The 15666-nt window shown below is 52.4% G+C and overlaps 2 protein-coding genes across 3 annotated transcripts; both read left to right on the top strand.

The window, feature by feature from the left end:
- The first annotated feature begins 143 nt into the window (after positions 1-143).
- LOC113957501 (endonuclease 8-like 2) lies at positions 144-2275 on the top strand. Its single transcript, XM_027665086.1, has 2 exons — positions 144-381; positions 730-2275. Exons 1-2 carry the CDS (start codon positions 144-146, stop codon positions 1044-1046), a joined length of 555 nt encoding a protein of 184 aa, XP_027520887.1. The 3' UTR covers positions 1047-2275.
- Positions 2276-3123: 848 nt separating this feature from the next.
- FDFT1 (farnesyl-diphosphate farnesyltransferase 1) lies at positions 3124-15323 on the top strand. Of its 2 annotated transcripts, XM_027665047.1 has the most exons (9): positions 3124-3299; positions 4489-4586; positions 8195-8378; positions 10265-10393; positions 11018-11209; positions 11953-12129; positions 12377-12529; positions 13658-13854; positions 14191-15323. In XM_027665047.1, exons 1-9 carry the CDS (start codon positions 3198-3200, stop codon positions 14198-14200), a joined length of 1242 nt encoding a protein of 413 aa, XP_027520848.1. In that variant the 5' UTR covers positions 3124-3197; the 3' UTR covers positions 14201-15323. The 2 variants fall into 2 exon arrangements, with proteins under 2 accessions (XP_027520848.1, XP_027520847.1); XM_027665046.1 differs by having other exon boundaries at positions 13658-14234.
- Positions 15324-15666: the final 343 nt, after the last annotated feature.

Below are 15666 nucleotides of genomic sequence, written 5' to 3'. Positions count from 1 at the left end.
GTCCAGGGACCACAGGGCAGGAGAATGAATCCACACAACCTGTGGAGAGTTGTTCACCACCAGGTTTTGTGGCTGAAGTCGTTAAAGAGGCTACCTTACCTTGAGACAGTGGCCTGGTGTAAAATAGGACAAATGGTTCAAGGATGTTTCTGATGAGACACTTCTGCTTTTCTGCTTCTCCCAGGCTGATTCTTCACTTTGAGAGTGGAGGCTTCCTTGTTTTCTACAACTGCAGAATGCACTGGTGCTCCTCTCCAAGGGCTGATCCTGCTTCTGACATCCTGTCCATGGAGTTCCACCGTGGCCGGGCACTAGATGCCCTCCGTGCACCCAATCCCATCTGCTACACCCTCTTAGACCAAAGATACTTTTCAGGGCTGGGTGAGTTCCAGGGAATACTTGGCAGAGCAAGAAATGGAGGAAGGTGGGTGGGATGTCTGCAGATCCAGAGCTGCATGTCTGAGAGTTTTACTCCTTTGCCTTGTGGCTTCTGGTTCATCCAGCTGAGGGTACATGGTCATCTTCAAGTTCTGCTTCAAGGGTAGAGGGAAGAGAACTCTGTCCAGTCCAATCCCAGGTCTAAGTCTACTCCTTGCATGCCATCTCTGAAACAGGGAATGATATTGTTGGCTGTGATCCTTGAGGGTGAAGTCACAGACTGGAGCCAGAAGTCTGCATTATCTTGATTAGAAAGACCCTTATTGTCTCCTTGTTTCTGTCCCTTTCCAGGGAACATCATTAAGAATGAGATTTTGTACCTGACCAAGATCCACCCACTAACACAAGGCTCTCTCTTGGCTCCCTCGGATCTGGAGCATCTGCTGGACTGTGCCCTTCAGTTCAGCTCTGACTGGCTGCACCACAAGCTCCATGGCCAAGGGCTGCACCCCCAGATCTACCAGAAGGAGCAGTGTCCCCTTGGCCATCCAGTGATGAAGGGAACTTTTGGACCACTGGGTGCCTTTAAGAGACTTACATGGTGGTGTCCTCAGTGCCAGCCTGAGGTGCTGCCAGGGGAAGGGGATCCTTCCCCAGTCACAGAGTGACCTGGCTTTGCATTCCTCCTTTCCTGGAGGGTGGTAGGTGATGTCTCAACCATGCTCCTAATTGCCTTGAGGAGGTCTTCTTGGTTTCTTTGAGCTGTTGAGTTTGGTTCTTAGTGACAATGAGCTGGCAGAGTTAAGTGCTCAGTGGAGGTCACAGGACTCTCTGCAGCACTGAGTGGATGCAGAAAGTAAAGTGGTTGTACATGTCTTTTTTTTTTTTCCCAATGAACAGTGTAAAAGAGTCTGACCAGTTCTGAGGTATTTTGGTCACTCTGTTCAGACCACAGTGGATGGAAAGTGTAGAGTGTTGAACAGGTGTTTGCTGTGGTCTGAAGTGACCCTATCCCTTGACCCCAGTGGAGTCAGTAGAACAGAGTATATCCCTCTGCCTAAAAAGCTTGATTAATTAGGAATTAAATAATCCTGCCTCTGTTTGGACCTGAATACCTGTGTGCTGGGTGTGGTTAAATGTGAGGGGCTGTTCCCTCTGTCAGATCTGACAGGAACAGCTCCCTCCTTTCAAGGGGACAAAACCTGCATCAGCAGTGCTTGGTGGAGCTCATCTTGTTCACAAGTTTCAGCTTTGTGGCAAACTGCCAGATCCAGATCTCACTGTAACAGTAAAAAAAAAACCCTAAAAATACTGTGTGTGTGACAGAGATTGCATAAAACTTGGGATCTCCAAGGAAACCTGCAAGCAGAAAGGTTTGGAAATAGAGATGAAACCTTCTTTATTGAGCTATGTCTCTGTATGTGAGGCAGGAGCTGCTGCTGTTCTCTCTCTGTGGATTTGGGTTTCTTTTGACAAATTGTTTGCTTGAGCAAAAAAATAAAAGCTAGAAATGGAAAACTGGTGATGTTCATCTTAAATTCAGTGTGTCTTTTCTGGTAGTTTCTTGGTTAAAAACTGAGGTGTGCAGGGAAATTCCAGCTACCTGGAATTGATTAACAGTCAGCTGTTTGGTGCTGCTTGTAGAGAATGGTACTAGGAGCTTTGCTCAGAAGTTTGTTTTAATGGGAACTGGATCTAAAGATGTATTGCAAATCAACTGGGAATGCTAGAGGTAAACTCCTCTGTTTTAGGCTGCTGCTTCCCAGGCAAGGCTTGTGCAGCCTCTCCCCTGGGAATTGCAACACCATTGAGTGGTTGCAGGTTACGAGACTGCTGAATAAACTGATTAATAGGGTTACAGTGTCAAAGAAGGTGGTTGATGTTCTTTCTGATCCTATCCTGAAAGGTGTCAGTGAAACGCCCTTTCAGTGCCCTTACAAAACAAAGAATCATAGAACATCTTGAGTTGGAAGGGACCCATAAGGATGATCAAAGTCCAGCTTTGGACTTTGGAAGATAGTTACACACAAAAAAACCCCAAAAGCTGAACCTCACACCTTTAAGGATGAGGAGGCAGCAGGGGTCTGTTGGGTTCTCAGGCCACAGAGATGCTCCGAAGGCTGGAGCCCCTCTGCTCTGGAGACAGGCTGGGAGAGCTGGGGGTGTTCTCCTGGAGAAGGCTCCAGGGAGACCTGAGAGCCCCTTCCAGTGCCTAAACGGGGCTCCAGGAGAGCGGGAGAGGGTCCTGGGACAAGGGGGATGGCTTGAAACTCCCCGAGGGCAGTTAGATGGGATATTGGGAAGGAATTCTTGGCTGTGAGGGTCTGGGATGGAATTCCCAGAGAAGATGTGGCTGCCCTATCCCTGGAAGTGTCCAAGGCCAGGCTGGACGGGGCTGGGAGCAACCTGGGATAGTGGAAGGTGTCAGGGTTGGGACTGGATGAACTTTGAAGTCCCTTCCACCCGAACCGCTCCACGTTTCCCTGACGACGCGGCCCCCTCCCCCGACCCTCCCTCACACTCGGGCTCCGGGGCCGCTCCTTCCCGCCCCGCCTGTGCCCACACGCGCCGCAGCCAATCAGCGCCCGCCGCCGGCCGTCACACCAGCCGCAGCGCCTTTCCGTTGGCTGGCGCTGCGCTGGTGCGAGCGCGTCTCCGCCAATGGGCGCCGCGCCCGCCCCACCGAGCGATGCGAGGGGCGCTGTGATTGGTGGCGAAGCGCGGCGGGGGCGGGGCTGGCCGGGACCGGTTGAGCGGCGGGAGGGGGGCGGCGGGAGCGGCGGCGGCGGTGGCGGCGGCGGGGACTGAGCGCGACCCCCATGGAGCTGCTTCGGAAATGGCTCGGCCACCCCGAGGACATCTACAACCTGCTGCGGTTCAAGATGGGCGGCTACCGCACCGTCATGCCGCGGATCGACCCGGTGAGCAGCGGGGAGCAGCGGGGGACGGAGGTGGGTGGGGGGGGGCTGTCATCTCCCGGCGGGGATGCGGCGTTGTCATGGGTGACTGTCGCACGGCCTGGAGTCCATAGGACCGGCCCCGGTGGTACCAGTGGGCAGCTGCCCCTTTGTGCGCGATGTGTGTGTCCTCGGTGCTTCCCGGGCATCCCACCTGCTTCGGGCGTCCCGTGTCTTGCTCGGTGTCAGTACCCTGAGAGCATCCCACCGGCTCCGGGTACCCCTTGCATTACTCGGTGCCGGTACCCCGCGTGCATCCCACCGGCTCCAGACATGCCGCCGGCTCCGGTGCTTTCTGCGCATGGCACCGGCTCCGGACATCCCGGCGGTCTCAGGCTTCCCGTGCATTGCTCGGTGCCCGTACTCCGCGAGCATCCCACCGGCTTTGAGCATCCCACGGGCTCCGAGCATCCATTGCATTGTTCACTGCCGGTACCCTGCGTGGATCGCACTGACACTGGGCATCGCAGTGTCCCGGTGCTTCCCGAGCATCCCACCGGCTTCTGGCTTCCCGTGCATTGCTCGGTGCTGGTACTCTGCGTGCATCCCACCGGCTAATGGCTTCTCATGCGTTGCTCGGTGCCGGGTATCCTCCGAGCATCCCACCGGCTCCAAACATTCCACTTGTTTCAGGCTTCCCAAGCACTGCTTGGTGCTCGGTACCCTCGTGCATCCCCCCGCTCCGGGCATCCCTTGCATCGCTCGGTGCCGGTACGCTCCGAGCATCCCACCGGCAGCGAGCGATGCTCGGCCCCGGTGCTGCCCGTGCATGGCATCAACCCCAACCATCGCACAGTCCCGGTACCCCGCGAGCATCCCACTGGCTCCCAGCGATGCTCTGCCCCGGTGCTGCCCGTACATGGCAGCGGCTCCGGCCGCGGGACGGGGCGGGTTAAGGGGCGTGTTTGGGGCCGGGGGCGGAGCGGCCGCAGCCCCCCGCTGCCGCCGCACCCCCATGGCGGCCGGGTCCCGGGCCATGTCGCTGCTCCGGCGGACACTGACCCTGTCCCCGCCGCGGAACCCCCCCCGGGCTCCGGGCCGACGGCGGGGGCAACAGCGGCAGCAGCAGCGCGGGGTCCCCGCGGCGCCCCCGGCCCCGCCGCCCGCCGTCCCCCCGCTCCAACCGGCCCCCCGGGCTCCGCTCTGTCCGCAGGACTCGCTGGGATGTGGCCTCCGCACCTGCTACCGGTACCTCAACCAGACCAGCCGTAGCTTCGCCGCCGTCATCCAGGCTCTGGATGGAGAACTGCGGTAAGAGGAGGGTCGCTGGGGTCCCGGGGAGGGGGGCTGGGGATGCAGTGACCCCCCGGCACTGGGGCTCCCTCAGAGGGGGTGGGTGTGATGCCCCCCAACACTGGGGATCCCCGGGAGGTGGTGGGTGGAATTCTCCTCCTCAACAGGTGGTGTGTGTGATGCCTCCCAATACTGGGGATCCCCGGGAGCTGGTGGGTGTGACACCTCCCAGTACCAGGGCTCCCTGGCAGAGCTGGCAGGAGTTGATCCGTGCAGTGCCCTCATATGCCATTTTTCTTTGGGAGAGCTGCTGGGACACGATCCCTCTCCCATCGGGAGCTGCCTGGACTCACTGGGCTCAGCCCCACCCCGTGCAGCGGGACGTGGGGTTTTTCACGTCCGAGCTGGCTGTGCCCCATCCCCCCTCCCCCAAACTGGGTCCCGGGGCTGAGCGAGCCCTGGGACAGACACTGCAGCTTCCTGGCCAGCAGATTGTTAAACACAGGACCTGGCCGTGTGCCGTGTGTGACACTCTGGGAATGTGTCCCGGCAGTGCCAGGGCTGGCACTGGCCTTCAGGCTGGCCGGAGGGAGGAGGTGAGGAAAAACCTGGGGCTGACCGAGGGTCTGGACCCTGCCTGGAAGGTGCTTTTGGAAGCAGCTGCCTCAAAACCTGCACAGTCATTGGAGAGGGATCGTTGCATGCTCATTTTTTGCTGTGCAAACTTTGCTGCCCCGTGAGGGAAAGCAGATGGGAATAGTAGGGAAAGCTTCAGATGGGAATAATAACAGAGGATGCAAAGCTCAGCTGGCCCAGGGCCTCGTATGAGTATGTAAATATTCTCCATATAATTCATTATATTCATATGGTAGTTACTGATTGCAGTTTGTAAATCACCAGTTAATCCCAAGATGGGTTAGTCATCGAATTAGGGGGTTCTGTAAATTGAACCAGACACGTCGCAGCTCTGCCGAGCAGTTGAACCCAAACACTGGGTGATCTGTTGGAATTCTGAGCCCTGGTTTGGCATTTTGGATGATGCCCCATAACTGTGTCCAACAAATATGAAATGGTGTCTGCAGCCTGGTTTACGGGAAAGGCAAAGAAATTCAGTGGTTTGGCTGGAATTGTGTGGAAAAGTATGAGTGGGGCCAAGAATCAAACTTTTTTTTCCGTGCTTGTAATATTAGCTAATGTAGAAATTAAGGGAAAAAAAGGCCAAATAATAAAACACCGTGAAAGCTGTTAGCAGTGTCCATCTGCCCTGTGCATACCTTGATCATCCTGCAGTTATCTTTGTCTGGTTTTTTTTCTTCTTTAATCCTTGCCTTGGGATCAGGAAGGCTTTCTCCCTTCAGGGCACAGAAACTTCTGCCTGGCATCCTAAAAATGCTCTTGCAGGATCTTTGCAACCCACTGCTGTGCAGGGCTGGTGGTTGAATTACAGTGGTGCTGTAGTGGACCAGGAGAAACTCTAATTTTCAAAGCACAGTAGCTCTGCTGGAGAATTTAGGGACAAAAGATGGAAATACAAAATAGGGAGGATATAGAAATAGGCAGAGCAGCAACCTTACCAAAGGAATTAATTTTACTGGATCAAAAAAGTGCTTTCATTGATGTTAACCCCATCAGGGAGTTCAGTTGAACCCCTGTAGTTACAGGTATACATCCCAGAAGGACTGCTGGAAAACAGAGAACTTCTAGATGAGTGCTTGGAGCAGAGCTTCCCTGGCCAGGCAGGGTACTGGTAGTTGAGCTGAAATGTTTAGTTCCTTCTTGCTTATTTTTTTTGGCCCCATAACCTGCATGTTTTGCTGGCCAGGGCCCTGTCCAGCTCATTGCTCCGTGGTTAGGGCGTCGTCTTGGAAGGTGGGAGGCTCAAAACTGCAGTTCCATGGGCAGCTGAGCCAACATCTCAACTGCTGCTGCTAGAGAGGAGTGTGAGCCAACATCATAGCTCCTCTCCTGGGGATGGAGAGGAGGAGAGGGATGCTCCTGCCTTCCCCCTCTGCCAGACCCACAGTTCTACCTGTCGCTGGGACCCTTCAGGATCCATCTCTGAAGGTTTGGACTGTCACAAGGTGAATGTGATGGAAGGAAAAAAGGAGACCTCCTTACCTGGGAATTGGGGAGCTGTGTCTAGGACAGGGCTGGAACTTGAGCCCTGAGATGATCCAGACTTGCTCTTTGGAAGTGCCCAAAGAGCACTTCCAGATGTGCCCAATCCAGCCTGACCTTGAATATTTCCAGGGATGGGGCATCCAGCACCTCTCTGGACAACCTGTGCCAGTGTTTTACCACCCTCACAGTAATAAATTTCTTCCTTTAACTTGCCAAAATTGCCATGGATCTAAATTCAGTATATGATGGAAGTTAGGGATGCAGTTATGCTCTGGATGCAGAAGTGGGGTTAAATAAATGTTTAACTATGCTGGCCTCTGGAATTACTGCAGGCTCTTCCCTTGGCATGGTGCCACTGTGAGAGGTGCTTCTGGGATGGCATTTCAGGTTCTGCTCTGCCTTTCTTGATTGCTGCTGGTGGAAGTTGCTGCTGGAATTGGGTTGGAGCCCTGGGCGCTTGGATCCTGTTGGATGAACCTTTGCAGCCCAGTTAGTATGGAAAGGAACAGGAATGAGAGAGCTGCTGTGAGCCCTCAGATATGTGGTTTGATGGAGGTGTTAAATACCCTTCAATCGAGGAAGAAAAGCCAAATTTAACAGCATTGGCTCTAAGAGCAAGTCAGTTTTCCCTGGATGCTTAATCGCTGCTTGCACATTGTCATCCCAGGAGTACAACACTGTCACCAAGTAATTAGCATTTAAGCAGTCCAAGCTAGTTTCCATTTGTTAAACAATTAATAAAGCCTCATCTCCTTGACATATCACTGTGCTCATGGAGAGCTAGGGATTATTTTATATAAATCCCAGAGCTGGAGACACTGTTTCCTGCCATCAGGATTTCTTTTTTTGCTTCTACTGCAGGAATGTGGAGGCAGGGCTGGGGAAGGCAGGGAATGGGAAAGGAAGCAGGAATAGGGGAAGGCAGGGGCAGTGGGACTGGGAGGGGAAACAGCTTTTCAGCATCTGGGATGGCCTGAATGTCTTGTGCAGGGAGATATAAAATATAGGGTAGTTTGGCTCTAATGTTCCTGTTGCACAGTAAGGCACCCCTTTACTGCCCCCCAAACTGGATAAAAAGCTACTGTGTGCAGAGAAGGGGAAGTGGTGAGAAAAGTATGGCTGATTTTTTCCCCTTCCCTATTTCACATTTGCTTTTTCCAGTAAAATGACCTCAGGCTCTGTCCTCTGGGTCCTGGCTTTGCTTGCAGGGTTGGATCTTCCCTGCTCAGGGAGGTGACAGGCCTGACACTGCCCTGCTATGCATTTTAGAAAACCAAAAGCTGGTCATAATTCTCCTCAGGAAGGGAAAACCTGGATTTCTTGACCCAGCTCAGGTGTGTTGGAAATGCTGGTATTTTCCAAAGGTATCAACAACCTGGAAGTGCCAGTGTGTGTCATATTGAGCTTGAAGTGCCCCTGCTGAAGGCTCTGTGGTTCATCTCAGCTGTTTATCCTCTCAATAGAGAATTCTAAGTAAGGAATTCCTGTTTTTTCTCTCCTCCCAGACATGCTGTCTGTATATTCTACCTGGTGCTCCGTGCCCTGGACACTGTAGAGGATGACATGAGCATCCCCTTGGATGTGAAGGTCCCAATGCTGCAGGAGTTCCACTCCTACCTCTACCAACCGGAGTGGAAATACATGGACAGCAAGGAGAAGGACCGACAGGTGCTGGAAGACTTCCCAACAGTAAGGAATCCTCCTCCTGCCTTCAGCTGCCTTGCAGCACCTTTGGGTGCCTGGTTGTCTCTCCATGTTGAGCCTGCAGAGCTTGTTCAGTCCCACAGCTCTTCCCAAGAGCTCCATCACCTGCACGTGGGGCCGGATGCTGAGCTGGAGTGAGAAGCACAAGCATTGTGCAACTCTGTGAGTCAGAGGTGATCTGGCTGTGGAAAAGTGCCAGCTCTGAAAAGTGGCTTTTTGCCTCCTCTGTTGGAAAAGTAAAAAAAACATTGTCTTGTGGAGAGAGATTTGAGTTTGTTACTCAACATTGTGCGTTGCCTGGGTCAGGTGTCCTGTGTCCCCTGACAGGTTGGGGGACAAGGAAGGTTTATCTGGCACCTGACTTGTGGATGGTCCAGTGTTCACAGTGATCCTGCAGGATCTGCTCTAGAGCTCTAGGAGTGTGTCTGCAGATCTTTGAGGTACATATTAAGGCCAGGCTGGATGGGGCTCTGAGCAACCTGGTCTAGTGGAAGGTGTCCCTGCTCATAATGGGAGAATTGGAACCAGATGATCTTTAAGGTCCCTTTGAAGCCAAGCCATTCTATAATTCTATGATACAAGATAAAAAGCACCCTCACTGTTATTAGTAACAATATTGCCTAAAGTTACTGCTCTAAGGATCCTTCTAAAAGGGAGCCACAGAGAACCACGCAAGCCACAGCATTCTGGGGCCTGTTCTCCAGCCTCGAGGCTGATTGAGAAAGTCTGACCATGTTCAAACCATTAAACTCTCAATGTGCAGAACATAAAATCAAAGAATGGTTTGGGTTGGAAGGGACATTAAAGCTCATCTGATTCCAACCCCTTGCCATGGGCAGGGACACCTTCCACTAGACCAGGTTGCTCCAAGCCCCATCCAACTTGACCTTGAATTTTTTTGGGGCATTCACAGCTTCTCTTGGCAACCTCTGCCAGTGCCTCACCACCCTCATAGGAAAAAACTTCTAATAATATTTGGTAGAGATATTTCTAGATTGTACTTCTCTTTGTAGGGAGTTGAAGCCACTGAGGCAGAAGCAGAGCTGAAATATTTATTTTACAGACAGACTGAGACACAGGGCAGGGACATGCCAGCAGCCATGGAGGAAAACCTGGATCTGCAGTAATGTCAGGGCTGTGATGATCATTCACACTGCTGTCCTTACTGCCTGCACTCCCTGGGCTGGCTGCAGTTACTCCCTGGGGGAGAATAAAGCTTAGGACAAGAAAACGTGATGCTCCACAGCTTTGGGAAAAGAAGGATGGAATTTTTAACTTTTTTTGCAGTGTGAGAGCGTTTGAGACCTTGCAGGTGTCCCTGCCCATAGCAGGGGGGTTGGAATTAGATCACCTTTAAGCTCCCTTTCAGTCCAAACCATTCTGTGATTCCATGTTACTGGGCATGCAAAAGAAAGATTTCACACTTCCACTGCTTGATGCCTTTTTTTTGTGGAAAATGTGCCTCATGAAGCCAGAGCTGGAGGGAGCTCAGGAGAACAGAGCACCACAAACCTCCCCGTTTTTTTCCCATGGCTGGTGTGATGGAGTGCTCTCAAATTAAAAAAGAAAACAACTCTGTGCACCAAGTGTAGTTAGTTTTGTCCTGCAGCTCCCAGATAATACCAGTCCAAGGCCACAGAACCTTCCCAAAGATGTTGCTGTGTCTGATCTCCCTCCAGAGCCCATCCCGTTTAGACTGAGAACAGACTGAGCCTGTGCTCCAAGGACCTTGAAACAACTCTGGTTGGGGGAGTTGTCCCAGATCTCCAGCCAGGGCAGGATTAAAGCCTGATAAACAGTATTTTTCTGATTTTTTAATAAAGCTATTTTTTTCCTGACACTGTCTTTTATTTTTTTTTACCGTGTTCCAGATCTCCATGGAGTTCAGGAACCTGTCAAAAGTCTACCAGGATGTGATTTCGGATATTTGCCACAAGATGGGTATTGGAATGGCAGAGTTCTTGGACAAAAAAGTGGACTCTCAGCATGAATGGGATAAGGTGAGTCAGCCTGGACAGAGGAATGGACTGAACATGAGTAGAATCATGGAATCATTGAGGTTGGAAAAGCCCTCTAAGATCATCAAGTCCAACCATTCCCCCAGCACCGGTAGGGCCACCACTAAAACATGTCCCCAAGTGCAAGATCCACACATCTTTAGAACACTTCCATGTAGGGTTCACTGTGTCTCCATGGAAAGAGGAGATAGAGCACCCCTGTGGCAACAGCTGGATGAGAGAGGCTGTGTGGACTTGGGAAGGCTTTGAGAGTCTGATGGTCCTGTGGGTGACAGGAGAATGGTGTGGACTGTTGGTATTACCCACCAGCGTGTGTTTTGGGTGACCCATCACATCAGTTGTTCCCCCATGGGCTATTCATTTGTCTGCTGGAGGCAGAGTGACACCTTGGTGGGACATCCTTAGTGAGGTGATTGGGAAAATGTTTTGTTTTCTTGGCAAAGCTGAGACAACCCAGGGAGGGCCATGAGAACTTGTATAAAATTCAACTGTCAGTTCCTTCTGAGCATCATTTTTGTAAAACTCCCTGTGGCAAACAGGCAGCTCTTTGTAACTGCTCCTTTCATCTTGTTTTTTCCCACCCTTTCCCAACCTGGCACCTCACAGTATTGTCACTACGTTGCTGGGCTGGTGGGGATCGGCCTTTCCCGTCTCTTCTCTGCATCAGAGCTGGAAGATTCTATTGTGGGGCAGGACACGGAGCTGGCAAACTCCATGGGCCTCTTCCTGCAGAAAACCAACATTATCCGTGACTACCTGGAGGATCAGATGGAAGGAAGGGAGTTCTGGCCCAGAGAGGTGAGGGAAAACCTCATCAAATCACTACTGTTGGCTGTGCATCTTGTCTGTAACAACGGTTCTTCTAATGACAGCTTGCTGACAAGTTCCACATCTGTCTACAGCTCTCTGGGTACACATGAAGGGATGAGGTGATGTCTCCTCACTCTGCCAAGAACTTGTTGGGCAGCTTTTTCCCCTCTCTGTTAGATTGGCTCTAGAAATGAGGAAGGATAAGGCTGAGTGAGACCTCGAGAGGGTACCTGGCCTGCTCCCAAAGGCAGGATTAGCTCTGCCTGTGCCTGAGAGCCGCTCGTCTGCTTGTCTTGATCCTCCAAGAATTTTTCTGTCCCTTTTCTAAGTGGCTCACCTCTCTTAAAGAGCATTTCTTGATGTTCAAGTGTTCAAGGTCGGGTTGGACGGAGCTTGGAGCAACCTGGTCTAATGAGCTTTAAGGTCCCTTCCAACCCAAACCATTCTGTGATTCTGTGTCAGCCTGATGTGTGCCTCATCTTTTTTTTGCCCTGCCTAAAGAAGATGTGGGGACGAGTTCATCCTTCTTTACAACCCCTTTGTATCCACCAAGGCCACTGTCACGTCTCCACAGCCTGCCCTTCCTGCTTTCCTTTATCCTAGTAGTGCTTCAAGGTTCTTGTGGGTCTCTCGTGCTTCCTGTTGCTGTCCCACACCTCAGGCTGTTCCTGATGTCTCTCCTACGACATGAATGTCCCCTCCAGCTCATGAGTCCCTATCTTGGTGTGTAGGTTTGGAGCAGATACGCACAGAAGCTCTCGGACCTCGCCAAGCCGGAGAACATTGAGATGGCCGTGCAGTGTCTGAACGAGCTCATCACCAACGCCCTCCACCACGTCCCCGACGTCCTCACCTACTTGTCCCGCCTGAAAAACCAAAGCGTCTTCAACTTCTGCGCCATCCCCCAGGTGAGTTCTGCTTTCAAGTGGTTCTTCACCATCTGGTGAGAAGCTGGAGGTGAAGGTGGTTGTGGATCATGTGTTTCTAGCCTGTTTTATTCTCCCATCTCTTCCTTCTTTCCTGGTACCTACCATTTCTGCCCTTGGTGAGATTGTGGCTCCGTTCCAGTGTCTTGCCATCAATGTCACTAGAATCAAGGTGAGCTCTTGGCACGTTCCTCACAGTGCAGTAAAGGCTCTCCATGTGTGTCCTTAGGTGATGGCCATTGCCACGCTGGCTGCCTGCTACAACAACAAGCAGGTGTTCAGGGGTGTGGTGAAGATCCGGAAGGGACAAGCCGTCACCCTCATGATGGATGCCACCAACATACAAGCTGTCAAAGCCATCATGTACCAGTATGTGGAAGAGGTGGGTTCAGCAGTTGGCTTTGAATAATTTCTGGCTGTTCCTGTGCCCGTTCTTGGTGTGGAATTGGGAACACGTGGTAACTCTGTTAATGCTTTCCTTGTACCCTTCAGCTCAGTGGTGGCAGGGAATGTGGTTCTAGCCTGGACCAAACTGGTGCTTGATGTGTTCCCTTGAACACATCTGGGCCTCTGATGAGAAGTAGAGACTGAGGCCAGTGGCATCCTGGCCTGTGTCAGCCACAGTGCGGCAGCAGGACCAGGGAAGTGATTGTCCCTCTGTGCTGGGCACTGGTAAGGCCACACCTTGAATCCTGGGGTCAGTTTTGGGATCCTCATGACAAGAAAGATATTGAGGGGCTGGAGTGTGTCCACAGAAGGGAATGGAACTAGGGAAGGGGCTGGAGCACCACGAACAGCTGAGGGAGCTGGGGGGCTTAGCCTGGAGAAAAGGAGGCTCAGGGGGGACCTTCTTACTCGCTGCTTTAAGGTCTTGTGGAGGTTAAAAATTCATGTGGAGGAACAACTACTGAGTGGTTTCATGGGAAAAAACCTGCCCCACTCCCCAAAACCCAAATCCATTGGGGCTGTTAAGTAAAAAGACATCACTTCTGTACTAGAGAGACCCCAAACCATGAGTTATTAGAGCTGCCCTTGTGGACTGTCCTTGTGGCTCTGCTTGTACCCACCTTGCTAAGACTCATGCAAACACTTATCCCAAATGCCATGGGATTTGAAGAGAAAACCCAAAAGAATTAGCTGATGGAGGTGGCTGTTTCCAGGCAGTCACATGCTGGGGTGTCCCCTCTGGTTTTAGCTGAGCTGCAGCACATGTGCAGTGAGTGAAGGTTGCAAGGTGAAAACCACTGGTCCCAGTATCACCACTGGTGGTTGAGGGATCTGTGTGGTCCATGTCCCGTCATGGGGTGCCCTCAAGAGGCAGCTTGGCTTAGTGCTCTTCCCAAGGGAGACTCCCTGGACCCATCCAGGCATCCAGTGCTCCATGGCAGTCCACCACCGAGGTTACTCTTGAGGACACGGTGGCCCTTAAACCTTCCTCTTCCACCCAGTGTTCCTATTTCTCTCCTCACCTTTGCATGGAAACCACAACTCGTCTTCTCTCCTTCCCTAGATCTACCAGAAGATCCCAAGCACTGACCCCTCCTCCAACAAGACGCAGCAGGTCATCGCCTCCATCCGCGCCATGAGCCTGCCCGGCAGCTCCATGGCATCCCGGCACCACTACTCCCCCATCTACCTGTCCTGTGCCATGCTCCTGGCAGCCCTGAGCTGGCAGTACCTCAGCACCCTCTCCAAGGCCACCGAGGAGTACGTCCAGGCGGGAGAGAACTGATGGGCAGCGGGTGGGCAGGGAGAGAGCTGGTTGGCAGGTGGGCAGCGGGGGCAGGAGGCTCCATCCGTGGGGATGGCCAGGCCCTGGGCACTGGGAATGTGAGAGGAAGGGACCCCCCCGGTGAGCTGCAGCCCCGGGGTGACACTGTGGCATTGCTGGACTCCATCTTCACTGCCCTTGCCAGCTGCTTGGATGGTTACAAGTGCTAATTGGAGTCTTATTGTTTGGGGTTGAGTTATTTTTTTCCCCTTCTTTTCTGTTGGATGGTTTTACCTGAGGTTTTCTTTTTTTTTTTTTTTTTTTTGTGTTAGGATGATTTGAAATAGAAACTCCAGTTGCTTGTTTTCTTCCTTGAGATTTGAGGCATCTTTTCCAGCTCAGAGCTGAGCAAAACCCTGAGGGTTTTGCCTCCCTTTCTTAGGCAGCCTCTTCCCCATCACCTCCTGTGCCTGCCCTGTTCTGGAAGGATGCTGCTTCAGCTGGGAGAGGAACATGCTTTCTTATCCAGGGAAAAAGCTCTGGCCACCTTCTGGCCCTCAGCCCAGGCTGGTTGACATCCTGCAGCCTGGAAACAGGCAGAGGCAGCAGTGCTATTTCTGTTGTGCTGAAGGATGCTGAAGGAAGCCTTTTTAATGTTAAAGAAATAGAAGGTGAGATGCTCTGTCCACTTAAATGTGCCCCCAGCTGAAAGGCAGCTGTGCAGTTCCCTGCCCTGTGATGGATGACCCCTGCACTGACAAAGCCCTTGTTTTAGTAGTGGGGAGGGGGTTAAAATGAGGAGGGAGATGCAAGCATGGCCCTGAGCTCATAACCCCAGGCCTGACTCCTCTGTTGGGTCTGGGCTCAGCCCGAGGGGATGGGTGGTGGTGGCACAGCAAGGCAGGGGAGTGAGGGTTTGCACCCTGCTGTCCCTCACGGGATGTTTTTTGGGGGGGCATTGGCCACCCTGAAAGGCAGCAGCAATGCCTGCCATGGGCTGGGAAGGCTGGAGCCCCTGAGGGGGTGACCAGGGCAGGTTTCCCTGGCCTGCTTGGCTCTGGCTTTGGAATGGTGCTTTGGGTTACACTAACGTGAGAGCTGGAAGAGGCTGGTCTGAAACACATCAGACACATTCAGACTTAGAAGAGGAAAAAAAAACCACTTTAAAGGCAAGTCCTATTATCCTGGGGTGGATGGTTGTTGTCAAGGTCCCTACCCACCCCCCTCAAATGCTGCTTTGCTGTCGCGAAGGGAAGGAGGGCCCATGTCCTGGAACAGGACAGAGCTGCCAGGGACAGTTTGGTGGCCTTTGCAAGGCCCATCCCCTGTGGCCAGGCTGTTAAAAAGGAGAACCCCAACTCCACAGGTACCAATGTAGATAAGTTTTAAGCTGTCATTCTGAAGAATCTTGAGGTAGCTCTCTTTGTGCAGCTTCCAGTCTTGTTGAGATTAAAGTTTTCTTTGGGAAAAAAAAAAAGTGTTGGATTTTTTTTTTTCTGGCTGTCATTTCTTTTACACCAGTAATTCCACACACAAGTTACAAGCCCTCAGCTCAGATGCAATTCCAGTGTTTTCTTGCTGCCAAGTCAGGGTATCACAGCACAGCCCTGTGTGCCAGACACAAAGGAAGAATTTTAACCAGGGTGACAGCTGAGGGGCAGTAAATTAACTTTGAAAGGAGCTTGCCCAGCAGGCAGCAGGAGTGGTGGCACAGCCCTGGGTTGCAGACACGTGCTCCAGTGCCTTGGTGCATCCTCCTCCTCCTCCAGGGATGCTGGAGACAGGCCTGGCTGTTCTCTGATCCAGGC

Source organism: Corapipo altera, unplaced genomic scaffold (genome assembly GCF_003945725.1).
Source record: "Corapipo altera isolate COAL_440 unplaced genomic scaffold, ASM394572v1 164, whole genome shotgun sequence".
NCBI classification, from domain to species: domain Eukaryota; kingdom Metazoa; phylum Chordata; class Aves; order Passeriformes; family Pipridae; genus Corapipo; species Corapipo altera.
Note: the sequence above shows the minus strand (reverse complement) of the source record. Positions and strands in the feature narration are given on the sequence as shown.

What these genes read in the sequence shown, in the direction of transcription:
- LOC113957501 (XM_027665086.1), top strand. Translation starts at nt 144, where the DNA reads ATGTTTCTGATGAGACACTTCTGCTTTTCTGCTTCTCCCAGGCTGATT. An exon ending in AAGATACTTTTCAGGGCTGG is followed by an intron (nt 382 to 729) that starts GTGAGTTCCAGG and finishes GTCCCTTTCCAG; the next exon opens with GGAACATCATTAAGAATGAG.
- FDFT1 (XM_027665046.1), top strand. Translation starts at nt 3,198, where the DNA reads ATGGAGCTGCTTCGGAAATGGCTCGGCCACCCCGAGGACATCTACAAC. An exon ending in GGGAGTTCTGGCCCAGAGAG is followed by an intron (nt 11,210 to 11,952) that starts GTGAGGGAAAAC and finishes CTTGGTGTGTAG; the next exon opens with GTTTGGAGCAGATACGCACA. An exon ending in ACTTCTGCGCCATCCCCCAG is followed by an intron (nt 12,130 to 12,376) that starts GTGAGTTCTGCT and finishes GTGTGTCCTTAG; the next exon opens with GTGATGGCCATTGCCACGCT.